Below are 23,436 nucleotides of genomic sequence, written 5' to 3' on the forward strand. Positions count from 1 at the left end.
TCCCAAAGTCTAGATTTTGCTGTTTTTGTCCCTGTGTGTTATTTAACATGTTCCTTTCTCCTCTGTATTTACTATAAACTGATGACCATCAAGAGGCTTGTTTGGTTTGGGGTCTTTTTTTTTTTTCTTAGAGGGGCCAGAATGCTTCATTAATGGCAGTGATGATCATTTCTTATTTGCCACATAATATAATGTTTGATTGTCTCCCTTTTTGTGACAAGATGTGATCAGTGAGTTCAGGTACTGTCGTTCTGATTGATTAAACTATAAAGTTCCTCAAACAACCTTTTACCTTACGGTTTTAATAGCTATTTAAATAATTACTGCCCTAAATCCATTATTTCATTAGGATTCCAAAGTTATATTTATTAAATGGAATTCTGCTAAAAAGAACTTTTTCTCATGAGCTGTTCAGTTCCTTGATGTACAGGAAAGCCAGATAAAATACTTCATTCTTTCATTTTATTTACCAGTTTTGAAAATAATGAATTGGTTCCATAGCATTGATCAAAGAAGGCCAGTGAGGTACTTTGCTTTATTTTTAGTGTCATTATGACCTCATGGATTTAAAAATATTTGCCTTTCAGTTCTTTGCAGATATTATCCTTTTTGATGTTCAGATTGTCCTGTTTTTGGTTAGTGGGAGTCCTTTTGATACCAGTCCAGTAGTTTTTGATAGTGTACTTGCTTTCTGGTATAACAAGATGTTCCAGGGTCCTTTCGTCCGTTTCTGTCCCAGGCTGGAATCAGCCATTTTCCCAGGGTGCCTGTGTTCTTTTTTGGAGGACGTGGTATTACTCTGAGCACATGGGTGCTTATTACTCCTGAATTGGTCAGTGTTGCTATGCCTTTTCATTGGATAAAGTTAGAATTTTTTTTCTGGTGTTTCTGAGTCAAATTTAGGCCTCTAGGATTTAAATTCTTTGATTTTATATTTGTATTTTTTCTAATATGCTGAAAATCTTAGATCCAAATGACATTAGCATAACTTACTTGCTTCATCTTATACAAAGTTTCAGAATAACAGTATCACTATTGCTACTATTATTAACAGTGAAAATAGTTTATGACTTTTTTCTCTTCCTTTTGCTTTTAGAATACATTCCGTTGGGGATACATATTTGTATTGTTGTGTTTTAAAATCACTTGAAGTAGTTCATTTCTGTGTGGTTGAGCTACTATCTCAATACACAAGTTTATTTGCTTTATGTTTAGGGATTCTTTTTTAAACTTTAATTTTTATTGTTTACATGGTTGCAAGCTCAAAATCAAATCTGTAAAGCAAGGTACTTTCAGAAAAAAGTCTAGCTTTCATATTTTTCACTGTGTCTTCTCTCCTTCTGTAGGTAACCATTTTTTCCTTTTGTTCTTTTTTTTTTTTTTTTTTTTTTTTTTTGAGACAGGGTCTTGCTCTTTCACCCAGGCTAGAGTGCAGTGGTATGATCAAAGCTCACTGTAACCTCAAATTCCTCAGCTCAAGCCATCCTCCCATCTTAACCTTTCAAGTGGTTAGGACTATAGGCCTGCACCATCACACCCAGCTAATTTTACAACGTTTGGTAAAAACAAGGTCTCACTATGTTGCCCAGGCTGGTCTTTAAGTCTTGGCCACAAGCTGGCCTCCTGCCTCTGTGTGTCAAGTTTTTGGGATTACAGGTGTGAGCCACTGAACCTAGCCTTTCTATTATAAAAAGTTATATATATATATGTATATTTGTATTTTTATTCTCCTTTTTTAGATAAAAGGTAGTTTACCGTTATTTATCCTGTTTTTTAACTTACTGGTATATCTTCAAGGTCACTTCATAGTGATATATGGATATGTATTTTACATCTGTGCAGTGCTTCATTATGAGGATGTACTCTGGTTCATTAAATCAGTGTTTTGCTATTACAAAGAGTGCTGCTTTTCATGTTGCCAGTTTATCTTTAGGATAAAACCCCAGGAGTGGCATGCTTGATCACAGGTTTAACATCATTTTGTAGTTATTGCTAAATTTTCCTTCATAGGATTTGTACTGTTTTGTATTTCCAGAAATGCAAATGCTTTTACATTTCATGATTCAGCGAACCTTCAGGATGTAGAGAGGTGAATTCATAGTACATGGGATAGAAGAAAGAATCATAAATAGTTACTGATTAAAATGTCAGAGTTGAATGCAAACCTAATACAAAGGATTTTTTATGGTAATGAATTGGTTAGTGTACTTGCCTGAACTGTATTCAAGTGAAAATGAATTATGTACTTTGAATATAGCTGTTTTCTTGGTATATGTAGGTATACGGATTATGAATAAAAAATGAAAATTCTTTGGGGTGAAAAAACTAAATTTTAATGGCGTATTAAACACCTTACATTCCTTATTAATCTCATCTTTCATATGGCATAGTGAATATTTTATATGAAAAAAACAAGGACTAGTTTCATTTTGAAGAATAAACCACTTACTATTAATAAATAGCTTATTGGATTTGAAATTTGTCATTTGTAGATTTAATTGTTGCACTTTGGGTTGTCTATATGCTGGAAAGTCTGTGACACATACTAATTTGTATTTTTTTTTTAAATGTTGGGCTTTTTTTTTATTATACTTTAAGTTCTAGGGTACATGTGCACAACGTGCAGGTTTGTTACATATGTATACATGTGCCATGTTGGTGTGCTGCATGCATTAACTTATCATTTACATTAGGTATATCTCCTAATGCTATCCCTCCCCCCTCCCCCCAATTTGTAATTTTGAAATGATACTGAGTTAGATCTCTTTCAACTTTACTGAAATCTTTTTTGTTTTTATTCTCTACTTGTATTATTTTTAACACTTTTTATTAAGGATTTGAGAGTTAAATTTTTCAGCGAGTTTAACAAACGAATACTTCTCTAACTTTTGGAAGAAAGGATGTGCTATGTTGTTTTGTTTGGCTTTTTTTTTTTTTGAGATGGAATCTTAGTCTCTTGCCCAGGCTGAAGTACAGTGTCTCAGCTCACTGCCACCTCTGCCTCCTGGGGTTCAAATGATTCTCCTGCCTCAGCCTCCTGAGTAGCTGGGATTACAGGCATGGGCCACCATGCCCAGCTAATTTTTGTATTTTTAGTAGAGACAGGGTTTCGCCATGTTGGCCAGGCTGGTTTTGAACATCTGACCTCAATCTGCCCACCTCGGCCTCCCAAAGTGCTGGGATTATAGTGTGAGCCACCAAGCCTGGCCTGTTTGGCATTTTTTAAGTTCCGGGAAGATATTATCCATAACTGTCTAAGTGCTATCATAGGAAGGAAAAAAAATTGGAAAGAGAGATTGGGTTCAGATCCTAGAAGACCTTATTTTTTTGGCTAACAAGTTTGGTCTCTATCCAGCAGACAGTGGAAAATCAATAAAGAATTTGTAAGATACCATTTAGCTTTGAATTCTTCAGAGGAAAAACTTGAGTGGTTCACTTGTTAGTTTCCATGTAAACTTTGTGATGTAATTGAATAGTTACATGAACTGTTTTTTGCTTATGGAGAACCTGAAGCATATGTGGTATTGTTAGTGCCTGTGCTATGATAATTCATGTTTATTGAGGCCATACTCTGTGTCAGGTACATAGTACTCTACAAAATACTTTACATGGATTGTCTCCTTCAATCTTCACAGCAAACAGGACAAGGGAGGGGCTAGTGTTATCCCCATTCTAATCTCATCAGAGGAGAAGTTTAAGGCTTATAGAAATGAAACACATTATCCAGGATTGGATCCTGTACATATAAAGGATATTGTTGGAACAATTAGTGAAATTTGCATGGAGCCTGTTGATTAGATGGTAATTTTGATCAATGTTAACTTCCAGATTTTGATGATGATTTTGTGGTTAGATAGGAGAATGTCCTTGTACTTAGGATACACACATACACAGATACACACACACACAGTGTATATGTATACATTGAGATATTAAGTGGGCATTATGTTTGAACATTCTCAAATGGCTCAAAAATGTTAACAGTTTCATAATCTGGGTGACAGGTATGAGAGAGTGTGTGTCTTTACTGCCTTTCTACTTACTCTAACCAAGGTCATGTATCATCACAAAGTTAAATATATATTCAAGAGATCTGTGGTACAGCAGGATGACTGTAGTTCCTGATGATATATTGTAAATACTTGAAAAATGCAGAGAGTAGATGTTGAGTGTTCTCATCACAAAATAATGGCATGAGGTAATGATTTGTTAATTAGCTAGTTAGCCATTTCACAGTGTGTATGTCCCTTCAAACATGTTGTACATGATAAATACAATGTTCTCTGTTAAAAAATTGTTTTAAGAGTTTCACAGCATAGTATAATTGTTATTGAATCTAAGATTGCATAATACTGTTAGATTTTGTTTTTAGTATTTTCATATTTAATGACAGAATTAAATTTTAATATAAATTTATTTTATATTAAAGAGATTTTATTTTATAAATATATATAATAAATAAATTTTCTATAAATAAATATATATAAAATATGTTTTATATATTTTATAAAATATATATAATATATATTTTACATATAAAGAGAATTTATTTTAATATAAACATTTAATAATTTTAAAATATTTTAAAAAATTAAGCCAATTTTTATTCATTCCTCATACTAATTGATTATTCTCACTTTAACAGAATTGCTTATCACTTTCAGGTTTCTTCTAAATCAGATTGTTTGCCTTTTATAGTAGTTATACTCTGAGATCGCTTAGTAAATGTTAAGTGATTGTGGTAGTTTGTTTTTGTTTTTGTTTTTGTTTTTTGAGTGGACACAAGGTCTTGCCCTGTTACCTAGGCTGGAGTGTAGGGTTGTGATCACGGCTCACTGCAGCCTCCATTTGGGCTCAAGTAATCCTCCCACCTCATCTTCCCGAGCAGCTGGTACTACAAGCATATACCACCATGTAATAGTGGTTTTTTTAAAAGGCTCTTTTATTGTAAGCTTGTAATTTACAACGGACTGTTAAACACATTTTATAATTTATACATTTTAATTTAGTTTTAAATGTTATTTAAAAATAAGTATCTGATTTTTGTTTTAACATAGGTTATCTTATGATGAGGCTTTTGCTATGGCTAATGATCCCCTGGAAGGCTTCCATGAAGTAAACCTTGCTTCACCTACTTCTCCGGACCTTCTTGGTGTGTATGAATCGGGAACTCAAGAGCAGATTACCTCACCAAGTGTCATCTACCGGCCACACCCTTCAGCTTTATCCTCTGTACCTATCCAGGCAAATGCATTAGATGTTTCTGAACTTCCTACACAACCTGTGTATTCATCCCCCAGACGTTTAAATTGTGCGGAAATATCTAGTATCAGGTAGGAAATAAGTAAATCACTTATTTTGGATTATTTTTTTTAAATGGAAAGTTTGCTTAGTTACTGTATTTTAAGTTTTACTATTTTTAGAAAATTTGAATAACTTAAGTGTGCCTATGTAAAGAAATACATGATAATGTTCTAGAACAGGGTTGACAAACTTTTTATGTGAAGGACCAGATAGTATTTTAGGCTTTGCTAGCCATACAGTCTCTGTTGCAGCTATTCAACACTGCCTTTAGAGTTTGAAAGCAGCCATAGGCAGTATGTAAATGAATTAGAGTGGCTGTGTTCCAATAGAACTTCATATATGGATGCAGAATTTTGAATTTCATTTAATTTTCATTTGTCGCAAAATACTCTTAAAGATTTCTTTTCAACTATCTGAAATTGTAAAAACTGTACTTGGCTCATTGATGCCTTATAAAAACAGGTGGAAGGCTTCGTTTAGCCTGCAGGCTATAATTTGTTAACCCCTGCTCTTGAGTAGCACCGTCCTGTAGAACTTTCTCTGTTGATGAAAATGTTCTATTTTTTGTGCTGTCTAATATGAATGATAGATATTAACCACATGTAGCTACTGAGCACTTGAAATGTGGCTATGACTGAGGACATACTATTTATTTAAATATGGAAGCTACCAAATTGGGTAGCACAGTTCTAGAGCTGTGTTTTAAGCCAGTTCTATTGGAGCATATGCTGATATTTTCTGAAAATTGTCTTTCTCCTTTACAGCTTTCATGTTACAGACCCAGCACCTTGTTCTACCTCTGGAGTCACAGCTGGATTAACTAAATTAACCACAAGAAAGGACAACTATAATGCAGAGAGAGAGTTTTTACAGGGTGCTACTATAACAGAGGCTTGCGATGGCAGTGATGATATTTTTGGGTTGAGTACTGATAGTCTGTCTCGTTTACGAAGCCCATCTGTTTTGGAAGTTAGAGAAAAGGGCTATGAACGATTAAAAGAAGAACTCGCAAAAGCTCAGAGGGTAAGAAAGAAGATATTTTATTCTTCCATATATTAGAAATTAGTATATCTCCATGGGGTGGGGCAACCTACAGAAATGAATTCATGACAGTTGTACATTTATCCTTCACATATGCCCAGCCTCAGCTCCTGTTAGGCAGCATTTAGGAATCCGTGAAATTGGTTGGGTAGTAAAGAAGTTCATTTAAGACTACTAACTAGAAAAATGTGGTTCTGTTAACTCTTCTGTGCCCCACTGCATTGCCTGCTCCCTGTCTTGTATTATCTGTAATACAGATTGATTGGGCCATATTCCACATGCAGGGTTTTCCCTCCTTATTACATGGCTGACTAGATGGTTATTTACTTGAAGTCATTCAGTCTAAGTCATTTTGTTTTGAGGAGTTTAAGCTGAGTTTGAATATTTTCTGTATCTTACCTTGGATAATTTTCTTTTCTTGGTAAATTGTTGTGTTTCCCATTTGGTCATCTTTAAAGTTTCTGCTATTTATTTCCAAACTTGTGGCCATATCTTATTCTTTTTCTGAGTCTGCAGTTAAATTTCAGAGGGAAATTTATAGAATGAAATGCATACATTAGAAAACAGGAAAAGTCTCAAATGGACAATCTAAGCTCCCACTTTAAGAACCTATAAAAAGAAGAGCAAAGTAAAACCAGAGCAAGTAGAAGGAAGGAAATAATAAAGAGCAAAAATCAATGAAATTGATAACAGAAAAGATAGAGAAAATGAATGAGACAAAATGTTGATTCTTCAAGAAGATTAATAAAATTGCAAACCTCTAGCAAGACTCACAAAAAGAAGACAGATTATCAGTAGCAGGAGTGAAATGTAGGATGTCGCTGGAGACTGAGATCAAAAGTATAATGGAATAATATGAAAAACTGCATATATAAACCTGACAAACTAGGTGAAATACCAATTCACATTTAGAAAATTGAGAAGGTAGGGCAAACATTTATAGGTGTAATTTCCAGCCTACTGTGACATTTCACAAACATATATTCCCACCCTTTCCCTAGCATACTTGTCTCTCATGAGCATAGTATATTCATTTTTTTAATCCCCAGTTCCTTCCCAAAGGAAAAGGATGTGGTGAGATGTGGTTGCATTTTGTTTCTCTCATCTGACTCAGACTTTGTTGTCTTAATAGACAGTATGTTAGTAAAATCACACATTATATAGAGGTAAAATTTTGAATGTATATATATCCATCTTTGAGAACATGTGGTTATTGATCAGAATAGATTGCTAATCTCTTAGCTCACTTGAGAATTTCTTTTGAAATCTCTAATTTGCTATGTTTAGAGATACTGTTGAGATAATTGAAATGTTGGTGTGTGAACACATATGTGGTGACTTTTATGAAGAGTGTAAGATAGTATTAATATTTACTTAGATCTCAAGGCTTGAAAAGGACTCTTGAATATAAAAATACTTCCTGAATTGTGACAACTTGTGAATCAAAACTATGTCAACAGCCATTTTCTTTAGTCCTATTATCTTGAGAGGCCATTTTCTATACTTTTCACTTACTTGGTTAACTATTTGTGTCTTCCTATTTAATACCCATTTCCTATAGATAGTGTATAGTTAGGTCTTGTTCTTTTGATCCTGTGTAATTATCTCTGTCTTTTAATTGGTGTTTAGACTATTTACATTTAATGGCTAATGATATAGTTTGGTTTAAATTTAGCATCTTACTGTTTGTTTTCCATTTGTCTCATTTGTTCCTTTTTCCTTTTTGAATCCTTTCTTTTGAATTAATTCTATACTTTTAAAACAATTTCATCTTCCTGTGGCTTTTATCTTTGTTGTGTTAATTTAGTGATTGCTTTAGGGTTTATAGTAGACATATTTAACTTATCACTTGTCTACCTTCCGGCGATACATTACTTTATATCTGGTGTACAGACCTCACAAAACTATACTTTTATTTCCCCCCCCCAGTTTTTGTGCAATAGTTGTTGTATGTTTTACTTCTTTGTGTGTTTAAACCCCACAAGACACTTTTTTTTGCATTAAACAGTGTTATCTTTTAAAGAGATTTAAATAATAACAAAGAATCATATTTCTTTACATAGATAAACACCAGAAATGTTAGCTACATGGGCATCTGTGTGTTCATTCCTTTGGTATTTATTTCTTCATGTGGATCCAGATTTCCAACTGGTATCATTTTTCCTTTGGCTTGAAGGACATCCTTCTACATTTTTGTTGTGCATGTTTGATGGTGATAAATTCTTTTAGCTTTCGTATATCTGTGTTTTGAAAGATATTTTCACTGAGTAAAGAATTTAAGATTGATCACTTTTTTTTTTCTTTCAGTACTGTAAAGATGTTTCTTCAGTGTCTTCAAGCATATACATTGTTTCTCACAAGAAGTCTGCTGTTACCCTTACCTTTGTTCCTCTGCATGTTAGGTCTTTTCTCTCTGGCTGCTTATGAGAGTCCTCTTTCACTGGCATAAGCAATGTGATTATGATTTGCTTTGGTATCGTTTTCTTCAGCTTTCTTATGCTTGGGATTTGTTGAGCTTCTTGAAGCTGTAGGTTGTTAGTTTTCATAAAATTTGGGAAATTTTGACCTTTATATCTTCAAAAAGTTTTCCATTCTTCCTCTGTCTCTTCTTTCCTCTGGATTCCTATTACGTGTACATTAGATGGCTTAAACTTATCTCACAGCTCACTGGTGTTATAGTCTTTCATTTTAAAATCCTTTTTTCCTCTCTCTGTTACATTGTGGATAGTTTCTATTGCTATGTGTTCAAAGTCACTACTCTTTTCTTCTGAAATATCTAATCTGTTAATCTCATACAGTATATTTTTAAACTAGACACTGTAATTTTCATCTCGAAGTTTGATTTGGATCTTTTTTATATTTCACTTGGCTCTGCTTAATATGTTGGGATACAGTTTAATAAATGTTTTGTTTCTAATAACTATTTCATCTCTTCAGATAATAAGCTGGGGCAAATCTGGGGTACACCTTTTATTTTTCATTTCTGGGGGATCACTGTCTTTTATTGCCTAATATCAAATGCTTCACATTGTTGTTCCTTATATTTTTTCAGAGTTTTAATTGTGTCAGACAGGTGGTAAATCTAATCCCTATTCCTCTATCTTAATTGGAAGTGAAAGTTCTACTTACTCATTTATATTATTTCATTGTCTACCCTACCCTGTTCAAGTACTCCACATAGAAAAACCTACATTTATACACACATGCTTCAATAATTCTGAGATTCATGAGGATAAGGATTGCATATGGTTTTGCTCATGATTGTATCTTGAGCATATAATGGATTTTCAATACATTTTGTTGATTAAATGAATATATACATGTATATGCAGTTAAACAGTTGTTTATATACATACATGCCTGATATATTAGGATGATGCTTATAAGTAACCCCCAAATTTAGTGACTTTACCTAATAGAAGTTCATTTTTATTCATTTAACATTCTGAAGCAAATGTTCATAGTTGGTAGGCCGTTCTCTGTGAAATAATTCAGAGATTTGTTTCTCCTCTGTTTGGGGCCTTTGTAATTTCTTAGGGTTTTATTGTTATTTGTATCTAACCATGAGACAAAAGAGAAAGACAGCTTAGAGAAGGTACAGCTTCTTCTAAAAAACCTTGGCTTATATATGTATGATACACACCACTTTTGCTCACATTCTATTGGTGTGAACCTCTTTCATGCCGATACCTAGACGTATGGTGGGCTGGGTATTGTAATCCCTGGGTGGACAACCACTTCCCAGCAACAAATCCATACTGTGTGTGTAGGGGGGCCAAGCACGTGGTCATTTATTTTCAGGTGCAGGGAGGCCAGAGATTATGATGTAGTCATTTAGCTGATTGGCCTTCCATAGGATATTGCTGAAGAGCAGCTTTTAGTGGAATTCTCAGGAGGAAGTTGGGCTTTAGTGCATTGTTATTAAGTGTAGATCCTTGCACTCTACTCCAGATCTGCTGAAATCAAATTATTATGTTGAGGTTTGGGAATATGCATTTTCAGCAAACTTGTTGATTCTTACATTCACTTAAAGGTGAAATCTGCTGTAAGAGGTTACTTTCAACTTTTATTTTTCTTAAAATGAGCTGGGTGTGGTGGCTCATGCCTGTAATCGCAGCACTTTGGGAGGCCGAGGCGGGCGGATCATGAGGTCAGGAGATCGAGACCATCCTGGCTAACACGGTGAAACCCCTTTTCTACTAAAAGTGCAAAAAATTAGCCGGGCATGGGGGCAGGCACCTGTAGTCCCAGCTGCTTGGGAGGCTGAGGCAGGAGAATGGCGTGAACCCGGGAGGTGGAGCTTGCAGTGAGCCAAGATTGCGCCACTGCACTCCAGCCTGGGCAACAGAAGACGACTCCGTCTCAAAAAAAAAAAAAAAAAAAAAAAAAAAAAAAAAAAAAAAAAAAAAAGAAAAGGAAAGAAAATGAAATGACTTAGAAAATAAAGCCCAGTAGGATAGCTTGCGAAGAGAGTCATTGAAAAACACATACTTGCGCTAACCCTATTCAGTATTGGTTCTACTAACTGTAGCCAAAGACATTTGTAAACATTAACAACTTTTTATATGAGATAAAACTATAGATTTTATTTTACTTGTCAACATAAGCTGCATCAAGTTGAAGACACTTTTATTAGGGATGATACCAGCCATTTAGTTCATCCTTAAAGAACTGAGGGTGCTGGGAATTTAACCATGTCAATGCAGTCTTTTTTACATTATTAGCTGAAGAAAAATGGATGCTTTTTAAATATTTTTTTAAGATTGCCAACAAATAATTCTGAAGGAGCCAAATAAGGATTGCGAGGTGTATGCCTAATGATTTTTCATGGAAACTTACAAAATTGCCCTTGATGAGAGGAATGAGCAGGAACATTGTTGTGGTGGAGAAGGACTCTGGTGAAGCTCTCTTGGGCATCTTTCTGCTATAACTTTGACTAACTTTCTCAAAACACTCTGATAGTAAGCACATGTTACCATTCTCTGGCCCTCCAGAAAATCAACCAGCAAAATGCCTTGAGCATCTAAAAGATTGTTGCCATGACCAGTCCACTTTTGCTTTGACTGGACCACTTCCACCTCTTGGTAGCCATTGCTTTGATTGTACTTTGTCTTCAAGATCATACTGGAAAAGTTATGTTTCATCTCCTATTACTCCTATTACAATTCTTTGAAAATGCTTCAGGATCTTCTCTCACTTGTTAAAATTGTTTTCAGCTTTTATTTTAAATTTAGGGGGTATATGTACAGGTTTATTACCTGGGTATATTGTGTAGTGCTGTGGTTTGGGATATGAATAATCCTGTCACCCTGGTACTGAGCATAGTACCCAGTAGTTTTTCAGCCCTTGTTCCCCTCTCCTGTCTAGTAGTTCCCAGTTTCTGTTTTTCCCATCTTTAGGTCCATGAGTCCCCAGTGTTTAGCTCCCACTTCTAAGTAAAAAAATGTGATACTTGGTTTTCTGTTCCTATGTTAATTTGCTTGCGATAATAGCTTCCAGCTGCATCCATGCTGCAGCAAAGGAATTAATTTTGTTCTTTTTAAATGGCTATATAATATTCCTTGGTGTATATGCACTACATTTTCTTTATCTGATCCACTGTTGATGAGCATCTATCTAGGTTGATTCCATATTTTTGCTATTGTGCATAGTACTGGGATGAACATGTGAGTGCATGTGTCTTTTTGGGAGAACAATTTGTTTTCTTTTGGATATATACCCAGTAATGGGCTTGCTGGGTTGAATGGTGGTAATTCTTTCCCAAGGCTGATGTCCAGAATGGTGTTTCCTAGGTTTTCTTCTAGGATTCTTATGGCTTAAGGTCTTACATTGAAATCTTTAATCTATCTTGAGTTAATTTTTGTATATGGTGAAGAGGGTGGGTGTTCCAGTTTCATTCTTTTGCATATGCCTAGCCAGCTATCCTAGCACCATTTATTGAATAAGGAGTCATTTCCTCATTGCTTATTTTTGTTGATTTTTGTCAAAGATCAGATGGCTGTAGGTCTATGGCTTTATTTCTGGGTTCTGTATTTTGTTCCATTGGTCTATGTGTCTGTTTTTGTACCAGCACCATGCTGTTTTGGTTACTATAACCTTATAAAATAGATTGAAGTCAAGTAATATGGTACCTTTGATTTCTTTTTTCAAAGGATTGCTTTGGCAATTCAGGCTCTTCTGTGGTTCCATATGAGTTTTTAAATAGTTTTTTTTAGTTCCATGAAAAATGACATTGGTAGTTGGATAGGAATAGTGTTGAATCTGTAGATTGCTTTGGGCAGTATGGCCATTTTAACAATGTCGATTCTTCCAGTCCATGAGCATGAAATATTTTTTAAATCTCTTTGTGTTATCTACAATTTAACAGTGTTTTATAGTTCTCTTTGTAGAGATCTTTTGCCCCCTTGGTTGGATGTATTCCCAGGTATTTGTGTGTGTGTGTGTATGTATGTGTGTGTGTGCACGTGGTTTTTTAAAAAATTATTTATTTATTTATTTATTTTATTATACTTTAAGTTCTAGGGTATATGTGCTCAATGAGCTGAGTTCAGTTGCTGGATATCCTTGTTAACTTTCTGTTTCGTGGATCTGTCTAATGTTGACAGTGGGGTGTTAAAGTCTCCCATTATTATTGTGTGGGAGTCTAAGTCTCTTTGTAAGTCTCTAAGGCTTGCTTTATGAATCTGAGTGCTTCTGTATTGGGTGCATATATATTTAGGATAGTTAGCTCTTCTTGTTGAATTGATCCCTTTACCAGTATGTAATGGCTTTCTTTGTCTCTTCTGATCTTTGTTGGTTTAAAGTCTGTTTTATCAGAGACTAGGATAGCAACCCCTGCTTTTTTTTGTTTTCCATTTGCTTGGTAGATCTTCCTGTATCCCTTTATTTTGAGCCTAAGTTTGTCTCTGCATGTCAGATGGGTCTCCTGAATACAGCACACTGATGGATCTTGACTGTTTATGCAGTTTGCCAGTTCGTGTCTTTTATTAATTGGAACATTTAGCCCATTTACATTTAAGGTTAATGTTGTTATGTATGAATTTGATGCTGTCATTATGATGTTAGCTGGTTATTTTGCTCGTTAGTTGATGCAGTTTCTTACTAGCATTGATGGTCTTTACAATTGGCATGTTTTTGCAGTGGCGGTTATCAGTTGTTCCTTTCCATGTTTAGTGCTTCCTTCAGGAGCTCTTGTAAGGCAGGCCTGGTGGTGACAAAATCTCTCAGCATTTGCTTGTCTGTAAAGGATTTTATTTCTTCTTCACTTATGAAGCTTAGTTTGACTGGATATGAAATTCTGGGTTGAAAATTCGTTAAGAATGTTGAATATTGGCCCCCACTCTCTGTCTTGTAGAGTTTCTTCCGAGAGATTCGCTGTTAGTCTGATGGGTTTCCCTTTGTGGATAACCCGACCTTTCTCTCTGGCTGACCTTAACATATTTCCTTCATTTCAACTTTGGTGAATCTGACAATTTTGTGTCTTGGAGTTGCTCTTCTCGAAGAGTATCTTTGTGGCATTCTCTGTATTTCCTGAATTTGAATGTTGGCCTGCCTTGCTAGGTTGGGGAAGTTCTCCCGGATAATATCCTTCAGAGTGTTTTTACAACTTGATTCAATTCTCCCTGTCACTTTCAGATACACCAATCAGATGTAGATTTGGTCTTTTCACATAGTCCCATATTTCTTGGAGGCTTTGTTCATTTCTTTTTACTATTTTTTCTCGAAACTTCTCACTTCATTTCATTCATTTGCTCTTCAATCACTGATACCCTTTCTTCCATTTGATGGAATCAGCTGAAGCTTGTGCATGTGTCACGTAGTTCCCGTGCCATGGTTTTCAGCTCCATCAGGTCATTTAAGGTCTTCTCTGTGCTGTTTATTCTAATTAGCCATTCGTCCAATCTTTTTTCAAGGTTTTTAACTTCTTTGCGATGTGTTCAAACATCCTTCTTTAGCTCGGAGAAGTTTGTTATCATCAATCTTCTGAAGCCTTCTTCTCTCAACTCGTCAAAGTCATTCCGGTTTGTTCCGTTGCTGGCGGGGAGCTGCATTCCTCAGTTGGAAATGCAGAAATCACCCATCTTCTGTGTCGCTCACGCTGGGAGCTGTAGACTGCAGCTATTCCTATTTGGCCATCTTGGACCCATAGATTGTGTGTGGATTGTGTTCTTGATTTGCTCTCACCTTGAATGTTATTGGTGTATACAAATGCTGCTGAATTTTGTACACTGACTTTGTATCTGGAAACTTTACTGGAGTCATTTATCAGTTCCAGGAGCCTTTTGGCAGAGTCTTTATGATTCTTTAGGTATAAAATCATATAGTCTATAGGAGAGATAGTTTGACTTCTTCTTTTCATGTTTTGTTGCCTTTTGCTTTTTTCTCTTGCTGGATTCCTCTGGCTAACACTTCCAGTACTGTGTTGAATAGGAGTGGTGAGAGTGGTCATCGTTGTCTTGTTCCAGTTCTCAGGGGGAAGCCTTCCAATTTTTGTTCATTCAGTATGATGTTGGCTGTGGGTTTGTCATAGATGCTCTTATTATTTTGAGGTACATTTCTTTGATGCTTAATTTCTTTAGGGTTTTTATCATGTAAGGATGTTGGATCTTATTGAACGCTTTTTCCACGTCTGTTGAGATGATCATATAGCTTTTGTTTTTAATTCTATTTACGTTGTGAATCACATTTATTGACTTATGTATATTGAACTAATCTTGCATTCCAGGAATAAAGCCTACTTGATCATGATGAATTAACTTTTTGATGTGCTGTTGGATTCAGTTTGCTAGTATTTTGTTGAGGATATTTGAATATGTGTTCACCAAGGATATTGGCCTATGTCCTTAAGTGTGTCCAGGAGGTCTGCCTGGGCATGGAGCAGAGAGGACCCGCCGATGCCAAAGCCTCTGCACGGGAGGAGTGAGGCAACTCAGGCTGCCGAACCAAGCATGCAGGTGATTTGAATGGCTGGAGATGTGCCTGGGCATGTGGCAGAGAGAATCCCCATACCCCAGGATCTCTAATTTTTGTGGTAGCAGGTATCATTCTTTAGTTTCTATGTTTAGAACTCTCTCAAGGGTATCTTGCAAGACTCGTCTAATGGTAACGAATTCCCTTAGCACTTGCTTGTCTGGAAAATGTTTTATTTCTCCTTTGCTTATGAAGGTTAGTTTGACAGGATATGAAATTCTTGGTTATCGGGGGACTAGCCCCCAATATTTCAACATAGGTTCTTTTCTATTTTCCCTAAGTGTCGGCCGGTCTGAGAAATAAAAAGAAAGAGTACAAAGAGAGAAATTTGACAGCTGGGACTCTGGGGGTGACATCACGTATTGGTAGGTTCCATGATGCCCCTTGAGCCACAAAACCAGCAAGTTTTTATTAGGGATTTCAAAAGGGGAGGGGAGGTACGAACAGGGAGTGAGTCACAAAGATCTCATGCTTGAAAGGGCATAAAAGATCACAAGGGGAAAGAGGCAGAGCAAGATCACAAGGCCAGGGCGAAATTAGAATTACTGATGAGTTTCCATGTCCTGCTGAGCACGCATTGTCATTGATAAACATCTTAACAGGGAACAGGGTTCGAGAGCAGACAACCAGTCTGACTAGAATTCACCAGGCTGGAATTTCCTAATCCTAGCAAGCCTGAGGGGCGCTGGAGGAGACCAGGGCGTATTTTATCCCTTGTCTTCAACTGTATAAGGCAGATACTCCCAGAGCGGCAATTTTAGAGACCTCCTCCTGGGAATGCATTCCTTTCCCAGGGTTATTCCTTGCTGGGAAAAGAATTAAGTGATGTTTCTCCTTTTTGCTTTCTGCAAGAAGAGAAATATGACGCTGTTTTGCCCGGCCCGGCAATCAGTCAGAGCTTATGGTTATCTCCCTTGTTCCCTGAAAATCACTGTTATCCTGTTCTTTTTTAGGATGCCCAGATTTCATATTGTTCAAACACACATGTTTTACAAACAATTTGTGCAGTTAACACAATCATCACAGGGTCCTGAGGCAATATGCATCCTCAGCTTACGAAGATGATGGGATTAAGAGATTAAAGGTGCATAGGAAATTATAAAAGTATTGATTGGGGAAGTGATAAATGTGCATGAAATCTTCACAATTTATATTCTTCTGCTGTGGCTTTAGCCAGTCCCTCCATTCGGGGTCCCTGACTTCCTGCAACACTTGGTTAGAATTTCTTTTCTTTCAGAATGGTCCCCAATCTCTCCTGGCTTGTAAGGTTTCTGCTGAGAAGTCCAAAGCCTGATATGGCTCCATTTGTATGTGGTTATGTAAGCTAACCTTTTTCTCTGTCTTTAAGTATTTTTGTTTGTTTTGTTTTGCATTAACTTTGGACAGTCTTGTGACTATGTGCTGTGGCGATCTTCATTTTGGATAGTATCTTGCAGTTCTCTAGATTTTTTTGTATCTGGATGTTTACTTTTCTAGCAAGGTTAGGGAAATTCTCTTGAATTATTCCCACAAATATGTTTTCCAGGTTGTTTACTTTTTCTTCTTCTTAGGCATTCCAGTAATTCATAGGTTTGATTCTTTTGTGCAATCCTATATTTCTCAACAACTTTGTTCATTTTTTAAAATTCTTTTTTCTTTATTTTTGTTTGACCAGGTTAATTCAAAAGACTATTTTTCAAGCCCTGAAATTCTTTTTTCTGTTTGGTCCCATCTGTTGCTAAAGCTTTCAATTGTATTTTCAAATTCCTTAAGTGGGTTTTTCAGTTCCGGAAGCTCTGATTTCTTTTGAATATGTTTATTTCTTCTTTTATTTTCTGGATTGCTTTAGAAGTTTCTTTTATGTTGATTGTCAACTCTGTCTTGGATCTCATTGATCTTCCCTACAATGTTTTGAATTCTTCATCTGTCATTTCTGAGTTTACATTTTAGTTAGGAACTGTTGCTGGAGAGCTAATGCTATCGTTTGGTGGTATTACTACATTTAGAGTTTTCATTGTGCCAGAATTCTTTCACTGGTTTCTCCTCATCTGGAGATGATTGCACTTCTAATTTTTGTAATTATTTTCGTGTGGGTAGGAGTTTTTTCTTTGCCTATAGTTGTTTTTTTCTTTTCCTTTCTTTCCCTCCCTGTTGGGGTGTGACTGTAGAGAATGCTGGGTAGATTCTTTTGGTTTTGCTTCTATAGTTCTGTGCACTTCTTTCAGCAGGTTTTATATTGGGCTGTGCATCTGACCTACAAGCCAGTAGATGGTGCTTATAAGAGTCAGCTGTAGCCAGTGCTGCTGGGTATATACTTGTTTAATGGCAGAAACTCTCTTGCCTCAGGCAGTGGTCTGAGCTCCCTGCTTAGCTCCAGGAGGATGGGGCCATGATTGGTGAGAAGAACTGGGCAAATCTGCCGAAGGTGCACTCATGGCAAGCACAAAAAAATACCAGTGCTGAGGGTGAATCCAATGGGTGGCTACCAGGTACCCAGAAGTTTGCCTAGGCATGGAGCTGGGAATCCCCTTCAGCCCTAAGTTCCCTGCATGGTGAACGGGGTGGCCTAAATTCTTAATCTAAGAGAGTTGGTGCTCCAGGTGCCTGGAGGTCTGCATGGGTGTGGAGCAGAGAGGACCCACCTATACCAAGGCCTCTGCACAGGAGGAGTGAGGCAACTCAGGCTGCCTCACCAAGCATGCAGGTGCTTTGAATGCTTGGAGATCTGCCTGGGCATGTGACAGAGAGAACCCCCCCAGCCCCAGGATCTCTGCACAGGAAGGGTGGGATGGCTCAGACTGCTGATTCAGGTGAGTGGGATCTCTGAATGTCTGAGATATGCCTCTGTGAAGTGGAGAAGACCCCCTTTAACCAAGATTTCTGCACAAGAGGAATGAGGTTACTCAGGCTCCTGAACCAGACAAGCAGGTGCTTTGAATGTCTGGAGATCTGCTTGGTCATGTAACAGAAAGGGTCCCCCTAGACCAGGATATCTGCATGGGAAAGGTGGTGGGGCAGCATAAGCTGCTGATCCAGGCAAACTGGTTCCCTGAATGTCTGCAGATCTGCTTGGGTGTGTAGTGGAGAGGACCTCACCATACCATCATCTACATCCAGGAAGGATGGTGCCAGCTCAGGCTGCTGAACCAAATGCGCAGGTGCTATGAATACCTGGAGATCTGCCTGGGCATGGACCAGATAGGGTCTTGCTGTACCACAGTCTATGTCCAGGAAAGGGTGGGGTGGTTCAGGCTACTGATTCAGGTGAGTGGGTGCTCCAAATACCTGGAGATCTGCCTGGATATAGAGTGGAGAGGGCTCTGCTGTACCACAATCTATGTCCATGATGGGTGAGGTGGTGCAGGCTGCTGGTCCAGAAAAGTGGGTGCCCCAAATGCTTAGAGATCTTCCTGGGAATGGAGCAGAGAAGGCCCTGCTATGTTATAATGTATGCCCAGGAAAAGTGGGGCTGCTCAGGCTGCTGGCCCAGGCAGGTAGGTGCTCTGAATGCCTGGATTTCTCCCTAGGGTGGAGTGAGAGGACTCCACTGCACCGTAATCTCGGGAACAGGCTGAGGCACCCAACAGTGTCTCGCGAGGATCAGTTCATGTTGCCACACTGGCCCTGGCTGCAAGCCTTGCTGCCCAGGAGAATCTGCAGTGGTAGTAGTTCTCCTCCTGCCCCAACCCTGTGACAGGGAAGAGCACAATTCCAGTGCCTACTGCTGAGGTACTTCCCACAGTTCTGCTTTTGGAGGCCCTGACCCCACTCTAAAACAGGTGCTCCAATCTCTGTTCTAAGACTAAAATGCATGAATGGCCATGCTGCTAGGTTGTCAAAGAATGGCTAACTTTGTATGTGCCCTCATGGGGTTTGGCTGTGTCCCCACCCAAATCTCATCTTGAATTCCCATGTGTTGTGGGAGGGACCCTGGGGGAGATAATCGAATCACAGGGGCAGGTCTTTCCTGTGCTGTTCTCGTGATACTGAATAAGTATCACAAGATCTGATGGTTTTACAGGGGAGAATTTCTCTGTACAATCTCTCTTCTCTTGTCTGCCACTGTGTTAGATGTGTCTTTCACCTTCTGCCATGATTGTAAGCCTCCTCAGCAGTGTGGAACTGTAAGTCCATTAAACCTCTTTCTTTTGTAAATTGCCCAGTCTTGGGTGTGTCTATCAGCAGTGTGAAAATGGACTAATACATGCCCTGATTAAAAATGGCATTCTGCTTTTGGTCCTGGGTTTGGGAACATGTCTGTAGCTTTTCCCAGTGTCTTTCCCTCATAGCATCTCCAAGACTGTCTCTAAGTTAACTCCAGGGATTGGGAGAAACAAAGTGCTCTCCTTCAGCCAGGGTAGCTCGGAACCCCTGGTGGACAGGTGAATCACAGAGGGAAGTTCTCTGCCTCTCTCATCTACTGGGACTTCACTCACTTTTATCAGCCAGACACTATCACGGGGCCTATTTGTCAGCATTCTGCTCCCTGGGATCTGAGGTATCTTTTGTGATTCTGGTAGATCTCTGTTTTCCTTTTATGCCTTATCTTGTGACTTCCAAGTGGCTGTGGCATGCTCAAATCCTCTAATCCACCATGTTGGGGAAGCAGAAAACCAGAAACAAATATTTATTGAATAACCAAAGTACTCCCAGCATTACACCAGGTTGTGTAAGGCGCAAAAATAATATAGATATGTCTCTCTTTAAGGAGTTTACTAGTTGGGGAGAAGTGGCATATATTTTATGGTGATGTTTCATTGATTGAGTTGCACTTTTTTTCAACCAACATCTCTGAAGTCAGTGTAAGTCTTAAAGTTGCAGTCAGCTAGACATTAATCATGACATTTATCATTGCTTTCTTGTGTGTGAACTTGTCATAGCTGTGTTATAAATGTAATTGAATTATGTGAGTTGGGTTCCATATTTGTGATCTGAACTACTGGGTTAAATATCTTCAAAAGGATCTCACTGTGATATGACATCAAAACAGAAAGGCACAAAAAAGCACAGTTACATATGATAAAAGTCTATGTTTTCATCAGTTTAAGAGAGTCTTCCTATAGGTTTAAAGTAAAAATTCCAGTTGGAAAAAAGAACATTATAGATTCATTAATAACATATTTTTAATGTCTAAAATGTTTTTCCAAAAAAGTGATGAAGTCTTGGATTTGATGAAATACACTTGATTATAGAGTCCTGATATTCTGTGTTCTAAATATACTGATCGCTTGGTATCCATTGGGGGTTTTGTTCCAGTCCTCCAAATCCGCCCCCCACCCTGCCGGTGATACCAAAATCGATAGATCCTCAGTTGCATAGTGTTTATGTATAACCTATGCACATTCTCCTGTATACTTTAAATCATCTCTACATTACTTATAATACCTAATATAAATGCTGTGTAAATGGTTGTTATACTGTATTGTTTTATAGAAATTTGTATTTTTATTGTTTTTTCCTCAACATTTTGATCTGTGGTTTGGTGGATATGCAGATTTGGAACCTGCTGATGCAGAACCTGTGTACACAGAGTGCAAACTGTATCTCTCAGATTTCTTGTCTCCAGTATTACCTCTTTGAATCTGTATCTCTTGCTTATAATATTGCATTGATTAGTTTTGTCTCTTTCCAGTCTTCTTTTTTTAACCCAGACATAATGTCCAAGTTACCATTTAAAAAAAAGTTTGATTTTTAACTGACAGGTAGTAATTGTATATATTTATTGTGTACAATAAATATTGTGTGCTATTGTATATATATATACACACACTATTGTATATATATATATATACACACACACACACATACATACACACATTGTATAATGATCAAATCAGACTAAATAGCATTGCTATCACCTCAAATATTTATTGTTTCTTTGTGATGAGACATTAAAAATCTCTTCTATTTTGCAATATTTAATAGATTATTAACTATTCACCCCTGCTGTGCAATAGAACACCAGAACTTATTTCTCCCATTTAAAGTGTAACTTTTTATCCATTTACCAACCTCTCCTCATTCTACTCCTCCCTACTTTTCCCAGGTTTTGATAACCGCTATTCTATGCTCTACTTCTGTGAGATCAAACTTTTTAGATTCCACATATGAGTTTGAGATCATGCAATATTTGTCCTTCTGTACTTGCCTTATTTCACTTAACATAGTGTCCTCTAGGCTTATCTATATTGTCACAATGACAGGATTTCATTCTTGTTTATGGCTGAATAGTATTTCATTTTGTATATATACTGCATTTAAAATAATCCAGCCAGGTGTGGTGGCTCATGCCTGTAATCCCAGCACTTTAGAAGGCCAAAGTGGGCGGATCGTTTGACTACAGGCATTCAAAACCAGCCTAGGCAACATAGTGAGACCCCATTTCTGCAAAAAATAAATAAACCAGACATGGTGGTGCATGCCTGTGGTCTCAGCTACTTGGAAAGCTGAGGTGGAAGGATTGCTTGAGCTTCTGTGGTTGAGGCTGCAGTGAGCTGTGATCATGTCACTGCATTCCAGCCTGGGTGACAGAGTGAGACCCTGTCTCAAAAAAAAAAAAAAGTTCATTCTCTGATGAACACTTAGGTTGATTCCATGTCTTAGCTATTGAGAATAGTGCTGCAGTAAACTTGGGAGTGCAGCTGTCTCTTTGACATACAAATTTAATTTTCTGTGGATTTTATTCCCAGTAGTGGAATTACTGGATACTCTATTTTTAATTATTTGGGGACCCTCCATACTGTTGTCTGTAATGGCTGTGCTAATTTATATTACCACCAACAGTGTATAAAAGATTCCCTTTCTCCACATCCTCCTCAGTGTTTATTTTTTGTCATTTTGATGATAGCCATTCTAAGTGGGTTGAGATGATACCTCATGGTGGTTTTGATTTGCATTCCCTTAATTATTAATGATGCTGAGCATTTTTTCATATACCTTTTGGTCATTTGTATGTCTTCTTTTGAGAAATGTTTATTCAGGTCTTTTGCCCATTTAAAATTATGTTTGTATTTTTGCCATTGAGTTGTTTCCATTTCTGGGAGTGAGTGCTGAATTCCCTATTATTGTATGACAGTCTATCCTTTTAGGTCTATTAATATTTGCTCCAATGTAAGGTGCATATATATTTACAATTATTATGTCCTCTTTATTGGCCCCCTTATATAATACTCTTGTTTCTTTTTACAATTTTTGGCTTAAACTCTGTTTTATCTAATATAAGTTTAGGTAGCTACTCTTGCTTTCTTTTGTTTTTCTATTTGCATTGAATGTTTTCCCTTTCAGTCTCTGTATGTCCTTATGAAGGATTTGAGTCTCTTGTAGGCAGCATAGAGTTGGGTCTTGTTTTTTAAATTCATTCAGTCTCTCTGTTTCTTATTAGAAATTTTGATCCATTTACATTCAAGGTTATTAATAAGTAAAGACATACCTCTGCAATTTTGGTACTTCTTTTATTGTTGTTTTGTAGATCCTTCCTTCCTCTCTGGCTGTCTTCCTTTGTGGTTAAGTGATTTTCTCTAGTAGTATGTTTTGATGCCTTGGCGTTTTACTTTTAGTGTATCTATTGTAGGATTTTGCTTTGTGGTTACCATGAGGCTTACAAAAAACATAACCAGTTATTTTAAACTGCTAACAACGTAATTTTGATTGAAAAGAAAGAAAACGTACACTCTTAACTCCATTCTTTTCCCACATTTTGAATTTTTGATGTTACAATTTATATCTTTGTATATTGTCTCCTAACAAAGTATTATAGTATTATTTTTAATAGTTTTGTTTTTTAGTCTTAATACTAAAGATAGGAATGGTTAATATACCACTATTACTATATTAGAGTATTCTGAATTTGTCTGTTTACTGACTTGTGCCAGTGATTTTTATACCTTCAGAAGTTTCTTTGTTACCTGTTAGCATTCTTTTCTTTCAGATTAAAGAAATCCCTTTAGCATTTCTTGTAAGACAGTTCTGATGGTTCTGAATTCCGTCAGCCTTTGTTTTTCTGGGAAACTTTTAATCTTCATTTCTGAAAGATGGCTTTGCTGGGTACAGTATTCTTGGTGTTTTTGTTTGTTTTTTCCTTCAGCTCTCTGAATATATTCTACTTCCTCCTGATCTGCAAGGTTCTTGCTGAGAAGTCTGCTG

The 23,436-nt window shown here is 37.1% G+C and overlaps 1 protein-coding gene across 5 annotated transcripts in view; it reads left to right on the top strand.

The window, feature by feature from the left end:
- Positions 1–23,436, top strand: part of RAB3IP (RAB3A interacting protein) — a 66,655-nt gene that overhangs the window by 12,907 nt on the left and 30,312 nt on the right. For all 5 annotated transcript variants that reach the window (XM_050746591.1, XM_050746593.1, XM_050746590.1 and 2 more), the window contains exons 2-3: positions 5,058–5,333; positions 6,069–6,327. In XM_050746591.1, the coding sequence (XP_050602548.1) occupies positions 5,083–5,333; positions 6,069–6,327 (510 nt within the window). In that variant the 5' untranslated portion in view covers positions 5,058–5,082. The remainder of the gene's footprint in view (positions 1–5,057; positions 5,334–6,068; positions 6,328–23,436) is intronic.

This window comes from Macaca thibetana, chromosome 11, assembly GCF_024542745.1.
Source record: "Macaca thibetana thibetana isolate TM-01 chromosome 11, ASM2454274v1, whole genome shotgun sequence".
Classification (NCBI taxonomy): Eukaryota; Metazoa; Chordata; class Mammalia; order Primates; family Cercopithecidae; genus Macaca; species Macaca thibetana.